Source organism: Elephantulus edwardii, unplaced genomic scaffold (genome assembly GCF_000299155.1).
Source record: "Elephantulus edwardii isolate Elephantulus edwardi_28Jun2011 unplaced genomic scaffold, EleEdw1.0 scaffold00064, whole genome shotgun sequence".
In the NCBI taxonomy this organism is placed as follows: domain Eukaryota; kingdom Metazoa; phylum Chordata; class Mammalia; order Macroscelidea; family Macroscelididae; genus Elephantulus; species Elephantulus edwardii.
The window spans coordinates 6,298,007-6,305,556 of record NW_006399814.1 but is presented as its reverse complement, the minus strand read 5'-3'; the positions used below and the strand labels follow the sequence as shown (position 1 = coordinate 6,305,556).

The 7,550-nt window shown below is 53.8% G+C and overlaps 1 protein-coding gene across 1 annotated transcript in view; it reads right to left on the bottom strand.

Moving 5' to 3' along the window:
* Positions 1 to 7,550, bottom strand: part of CERK (ceramide kinase) — a 78,409-nt gene that overhangs the window by 61,170 nt on the left and 9,689 nt on the right. The window contains exon 4 of the mRNA XM_006888121.1: positions 7,435 to 7,549. Coding sequence (XP_006888183.1) covers positions 7,435 to 7,549 — 115 coding nt within the window. The remainder of the gene's footprint in view (positions 1 to 7,434; position 7,550) is intronic.

The following is a 7,550-nucleotide window of genomic DNA, read 5'->3' as shown; positions in this document are numbered from 1 at the left end:
TTTCATTTCCACCAGCACAGGTGGTAGGAGACAGGCAGGGTCGGTGCCCTAGGATGTTGTTCGCAGGTTCTGCTTCGGATCCCCAAGAAGCCATGGGGTACAGCGAGAGTGGGGGAGGAAGCAGCTGTTCTCCGTGCTCACCACTCTGACCTGCCTTCTGTGGAAGCCACTTTTTAAAAAAACCTTTAAGACTTGAAGTTACAACCAACTCACAGCCGATCCTCCAGTGGTTTTCAGAGGCTGTAATTCCCAGGGGAGGAGACTGCCTCTCCTTCTCCCCGTAAGCAGCCGGTGGATTCGAGCCAGGTGTCACCTTTGGGTTGTCTGTGCCGCCAGGTTCCTTAGCACTGTTGTGTGCCGTCAAGTCAGAACTGACTCACAGCAGACCCTCCAGCAGGTTTTCAGAGGTCGTGATCACACAAGGGGAGGTTGCCCAACCTTCTCTCACGGAGCAGCTGGTGGATTTGAACCCCCTGCCTTTGGGATTGCAGTGCAGCTTCCTACCACTAGGCCACAGGTTGTTGTTATGTGCCGTCGACTCTGACTCATAGCAACCCTGTGTACAACAGCTCTAAACCCTGCTCTATCCTAAGCCAACCTCATTGTCTCTGACACACCCACCCCCATTATGCCAGTCACTTAATCAATCCATCTCATTGAGGGTCTTCCTCTCCTGCGCTGTCCCTCCAGCCTCCACCCCAAGCATGACGTCCCTCTCCAAGGACTGGTCCCTCCTGGAGACATGCCCAAAGTATGTCAGATAGAGCTTCAGAATCCTTGCCTGCAAAGAGCATCCTGGTTTCACGCTCTCTAGGGTGGACCTATTTGTTCTCCTAGTAGTTCATGGCGTGTTCAGCACTGTTCTCCAGCACCACAGCTCAAAGGCATCAGTTCTCCTTCTATCATCCCTGTCAGTGCTCCAGAAGTGGCTTCTCCCCACCCCCGAGTTCTTTTTTTTTCTGTTCTATATTTTAGCAAATCCATTTATTTTGCTAACAGGGTAAAAATACTTCTCTGGGATAATTTTGCAAAGGCGGGTGAGAATGGTACAGAACTCGAGAACAGCCAGCACTGTCACTGATATGAGCAGGTGGGAGCTGGTGAGTGGGCAGGGTCGTTCTGCGTCTGCTTCCAACAGCAGCAACCAGAACAAAGGAAGTCAACACCATTTCCCTAGTGTCAAAACTCAAGTGCTTTGCCCAGTGGGGCTGGTGGAAGGAAGAAGCTCAAAGTCAAGGTCAATGGTGTACCCTGGGAGCCAGTGAGCGAGTGTCCTCCCTCCACAGCTCTTATCACTGGCCTGCCTCCCACACCACTTTCCTTACCTGCCAACACAAATACACACAAACATAAAAGACACATCTACAAACACACGCCTACATACACGCATATCCAAACACATGCAGCTATACCCACACATACATAAAAGACACAGCTACACATGTTGTTGTTGGAAGGTGCCGTCGAGTCGAGTATGACTCAGAGAGCCTATGAACAAAAGCTCTGCTCTGTCCTGCGCCATCCTCACACTTCCTAACACACAAGAGCCCATGGAAGCAGTCACCGTGTCAATCCACCTGGTTGAGGGGTTCCCTCTCTTTACCTCATCTACACACCCATGTACATAAACACACATCTATATATTTACACATGTGTGTGTGTGTGTGTGCGCGTGCGTGTGTGCTTTGCAGGAGAGTACTGAAGAGCCCCTGGACTGCTGAAAAAACAAACAGATACGTCTTGGAGAAGGTGAAGTCACACTGCTCCTTGGAGGCAAGGAGAGTGAAGCTGTGTCTTGCATAATTTGGGCATGTTCCTAGGAGAGGTTATTCCTTGGAGAAGGACGTCATGCTTGGAAAAGTGGAGGGACAGCGAAGGAGAGGAAGCCCCTCAACCAGGTGGGCTGACACAGTGACTGTGGTGATGGTCTGGAGTGTGTTGGAGACGGTGGGGCTGGTGCAGGACAGGACAGGGTTCAGGTCTGTAGTTTACAAAAGGTCGCTGTGAGTCATTCTCCACTTGAAGGCACCTAACAACAACATATACACACACAAGTAAACACATAACAATATACACATGTATAAACACACACATCTATACACACAAACATAAACCACATACACAGATATGCTGTTGTTACATGCCATCGAGTCACCTGTGACGCATAGTAATCCTGTGCACAATAGCTCTGGACCCTGTTCTACCCTGAGCCAGTCTCACTGTGTCTGACACACCCACCCCCATAACCCCAGTCACTTGTCAATCCATCTCATCCGGGGTCTTCCTCTCCTGCGCTGTCCCTCCTCCAAGCATGATGTCCTTCTCCAAGGACTGGCCCTCCTGGCTATATGCCCAGTGTATGTGAGATAGTTTCAAAATCCTTGCCTCCAAGGAGAAACCTGGTTTCACCCTCTCCAATACAGACCTGTTGGTTCTCTTGGCAGTCAGCGGTATGTTCAAGACTCCAGCACCACAATTCAAAGGCATCAAATTCTTCTTCTGTCATCCTTAGTCACTGTCCAGCTCTCTGATGCATAACAAGTAATTGTAAAGACCATGGCCTGGATCAGGTGCACTTTAGCCCCTAAACTGACATCATTACTCTTTAGCACTTTGAAGAGGTCCCTGAAAACAGACTTCCTCAATTCATCTTTTGATTTCCAGTCTGCTGGTGCCAAGAGTGTTGACTGTGGAGCTCAGCAAACTGAAATTGTTAATAACCTTAATCTCTTCTCCATCGTGGTGCTGCCAGTTGGCCCAGTGGTGAGAACCTATGTCTTCTTGTTGAGCTTCAATTCGTTTTGTAGACTACAGGTTTTGACCTTCTGCAGCAAAGGCTTCAAGTCCTCCTCAGTTTCGGCAAGCAAGGTTGTGTCATCTGCATAATGCAGGTTGTTGATGAGTCTTCCTTCAATCCTGATGCCACATTCCTCCTTTTAAAGCCCAGCCTCTTGAATGATGTGTTTTGCATACAGACTGAAAAGGTATGGAGACAGGATGCATCCCTGACACAGCCCCTTCCCTATTTGAACCATGCAGTGTTTTCTTGCTCTGTTCTGAGGACTGCTTCCTGACCCAAGTATAGGTTTCACATGTGCACAACCAAGTGTTCCGGGATTTCAATTCTTCTTAAGGTTTGCCATAATTTGTTGTGATCCACACAATGTAATGAAGCACAGATGAAGAGTCAATGAAACATAGAGAGACGTTCCTCTGGTCCTCTGCTTTCAGCCAAGATCCATCTGGCCCTGGCGAGAATGTCTCTAGTGCCACGGCCTCTTCTAAACCCCACTTGCATTTCTGGTAGTTCTCTGGCAATGTACTTGCTCCAGTCACTGTTGGAGAATCTTCAGCAGGGTTTTGCCTGTGCATGATATTAGCAATCCATGGGATCTGGACTTAGAGCCTCCTAAACTCAAGGGAGACTGGCAGCAGCAGGAGAGACCAGCAGTAGTGTGAGGTGTGAGGCGTCAGAGAAGTGACTTGATGCCTGAGCCATCACAGAAAGGGTTGGCTGGATGGGTGGGCAGGAAGGTGCTGGACGGGGCAGGTGGGAGTTAAGGGGATGCTGACAGAGCAGGGAAAGGGACGGGACACGACACGTGCACCAGGTGAGGGGAATGACACTGAATCCACTGGTTACTTCAGGAAGGGGGAAGCCTCTTTCATCTGCTCCTTTGGGTAAAGGGCTTGTCTGTCAGATATTGCTCTGAGCATCTATATCAAGACAGACTAGGAAGGCGGACCGGTCAAGCACTTCTGAAACAACAGGACTTTAAAAGCCTTATGTACTAAGGACAAAGGCTGCATAAGACCATTACTGTAGAAACAGATAACCAGTAAAAAGTGTATGAGGGTCTAAGAGGGGGGGCATGAGCACACAGGGGTGAGAATGGGTGAGGGGACATAATCACAGGGCTGCACAATTTGATGAGTTGAGGGAGGGAAGAGTTAAGGAAATGGGAAAGATCTGGTATGGAAAACAATGTATACACAATTTCTAAGTAAACCAGTATAAATAAAAAGTGTATATTAAAAAAATTAAAGAAAACAGATACACAAATAATCTGTAAAGAATGAGATTATTCTGAGCGATGTCCTAAATGATTTACCTTACTTCAAATTTGATTTCAACTTTGACAACTTTGAAACTGAGATTATGAATGTACTTTTCTTAAATAGAAGCAATGACACAACCCCCCAAACACCTGAGACACATTAGAGTAGACTAGCAGATATGGGATATGGCACCTGAGCCTGAGTCCTCGAATGGGGAAACACCTGTGTACGACAGAACACATTAGAGTAGACTGGCCCCCAAACACCTGTGTGTAACAGAGCACCTTAGAGTAGCAGGTATGGATTTCTGAGGTACTCAGAGTAGACTAGCAGATACGGCACCTGAGGCTGAACCCCTGAATTCAGAAACACAAATGAGGAGGAACGTTGTAACCAGATACTAACGATTGGAATGTGGAATGTGAGAAGCACACAGACAAATCCACTCCTGTACACACATGCACAAATACACAGACCTGCACACACGTGCACACAGCCTTGCTGAGGGTGTATGGGGACTCCTTAAGAACTGGGATGGAACACAGGTCACTCTCAAGTTCACAGCTCGGCCCACTTTGAAGCTCCTTCAGGCTTCCTGTTTTCTGCCTGTCCTACTTTCAACCAGACGCCAGACTGGGCCTTGCTCCCTCATGAACCCTCGGGCACAAACCTCTCCAGGATTTAGACAAAGGGGCGCCTCTCCCAGGCAGCTATGTGTATGCATGGTGAGTGGAGCTGACCCTGTCCAGGCAAGCCCCTGCCCACCATGCCCTGTTCCTCTGCGGCAGGCAGCACCCTGCCCAGGCCGCATATCCTCAAACAAGAGGAGGGGCTGGGGACCCAGATGTTGGTGGTTCAGGTCCACCCAGGCGCGCCATGGAGGAAAGACTTGGCCAGCTGCGTCCACGCACACGGTGCCCTGGAAGCCCTGTGGTGCCCTCCACCCTGTCACACACGAGTTGGGGGCCAGCTCAATAATGCTGACAATAGCAACACTGAGTCACTGGGACAATGATATGAACAAGGTGGGCAGCACGCCCAGCACAGTGGCACCTGAGTCACCCAGGCTGACCTTCCCCTTCGTGAGCTGAGGGATGCAGCCTCGCATGGGGCCCCAGCTCATCCCTCCTCCAGTGCTCTTCACCCCACCTGCCACCCCAGCTTCCGGGCTCAGTCTCTCCCAGGGCCCTCTGGGAGCCCGAGGGAGGTCCCCTCCAGGCCAGACACAAGCCCAGCCTGGCTCTGGACAAGCACTCTCCCTACTGTAGCCAAACACCCCTCCCTGCCCCGATCCTGCTCCAGTGACCCCGCTGCACTCACTCTCCCCCAGGCCTGGCTCCTTCGGAGGAAGTCCCAGCTGGCAGCTGGAGCCCAGGGGTTTCCGGTTTTTGATTATGCAGTGGTGCTGGAAGGCACTGGGAGGTCCACCCAGACCAGGTGGGGAGCCCAGACACCCACAGACAGTCTCGCCTTCCAGGCACCAGGAGCAGCGACCACTGCACACTATCTTCCACCAGCCCAGACACGCTTCTGAACGGGACCCTGACAAAGCCAGCGTTCTCTCGGGCAGTGAGTGCTCCACAAAGCAGCCATCTACAGGGAAGCTGGGGGTCAGAGGAAGTCCCAGGGCAGAGAGGAGGGCCCTAAGGGGTGTCTGAGGATGTCCATGTGTGAGGCTTAGTCCTTCTTCCTCAGAGCCGCTGGTGGGCTGAACTACTGTCCCTTTGGTCAGCAGCCCAGCGCGTGGCCTGCCGCGTTACCAGGGCGCCGGTGCAGTGGGGCCTTGACTCCCAGACTCAGAGGACCATCTGGCCCCCCCCCTCAATAATCAACAGAGGAAACACGCCTGCTCCCCTGCTGGGCTCTCGCTCCCAGGAAACACCCACAGACCTGCAGTCCTAGCTGCCCACCCCCCAGGGCCCAGACTCTGCTCGCATGCCCCTAACCAGCATTGGGCCCTCCTGGCCGCTGGCCAGCCAGCAGTCCCTTTCAAACATCCAGTTGGATGAGGCCCTGCAATGGCTTCTGTCCCACTGGCCCCACTTCAGGGCTTGCCCCTCCCCCGGCCCTCCTCTCCAGTTCAGCTGACCAATCACACTGCACTCACTGCTCCTCAGGGGCACAGAACGCCCCACAACCCCAGTCTCTAAGCAAGTATCACGGAGCAGCATCATCCCTACCACCTGACCGGCCACCACCTGACCGGCCACCATCTGCCATCTCTCCACCTGCTCCAGGGGTCACTCACGTCTGTGGACAGTGTCTGCAGCAGAGGCTCCACTGGATGCTGGGGTGTGGGGCACCGCCTGCCCCCAGAGGCATTTAGTAAACGCTCTCAGGAGGTGGCCCCAGTCCTCTCAATGACTCCTCTCAGCAACCACCCCCCAATCTCCCACCCCAAGCACTAGCCTGGCTCACCCCTCCCCCTTAGGAAGCTGAGGTGACACCACCTTTCTAAGCCTTTGCCAGGTCTTATTCTGTCCCTCAGGCCAGCTTCCGACAGGCAGGGAGTGTTATGTCCTGATGGCCTCTGGTCTCCCACTCTGTGTCCTTCTGCAGGCAGGTGCACTGGATCATTCTAGACGTTAGATCTTCTCTAAATTGGGGGCCTTAGAGGTCACTCCTCCAGAAACAAAATGAACAGTCTGTCCTGTCTCCTTCAGGACACCCCGGCATAGAGGACATCCCAGGGGAGGTCATTCCGCTCTTCTGAGGGCTCTAGAGACAGGAACCCAGTTCTGTCTTCAGAAAAGCCCTATCCGGGTCAAATGGAAACCACTTCGGGTACTACATGGTTCATAGCATCTCCAGGGGGCCCCAAAGCTGAGGTGGACCCTGCAGAGGGCGCAGGTTCCCAGCCAGGCCACCTTCAGGCTGTGACCTCCCCCACCACCCCGGGCAGCCTGCGGCCTTGCCCAGGGGTCACTGAGGTGCCCACCTCCCTTGACCATATTCCTGGCCTCCCCGCTCACCCCCCTGCCGCTGGCTCTTTGTCATCTGTGTCCAGGCGTAATGTCCTGGGGGAAGCTGGACCACACCTCTTCTTTGCCAGCTGCCCTGGGAGCCCCCAGAACATCCCTTCCGCCTCCGTGCTCCACCCGGCACCTTCCTGGAACACTGCACCCCACCATCCCGCACTCTCCTTCAGCCTCCAGATCTCCAGGCCCTCGCTCCCCCAAGTCCTCCCACCTCCTCCATGTCCCACACTCACCCCGCGCCCCAGACCTCCGCTTCTCGGGTCCCTACCTCCCCCTCCCACTCGGGCTCTCGCTTCCCCCGTCTCCCAGGCCCCCCTTGGCCTCCTCCGGGCCCTCGCCCGCCCAGGTCTGCCTCCCTCGGGCCTCCTGCTCCCTGCCCGGAGCTCAGCGCACTCACCCGCGCCAGGGTCGCCCGCGGGCCCCGAGCTCCGCCACCAGCGCAGCAGCTCCCGCGCGGGCTCCAGGCTCACGGCGCACAGCTGCGCCTTCACCCACAGCTGGGAGCGCAGCGGC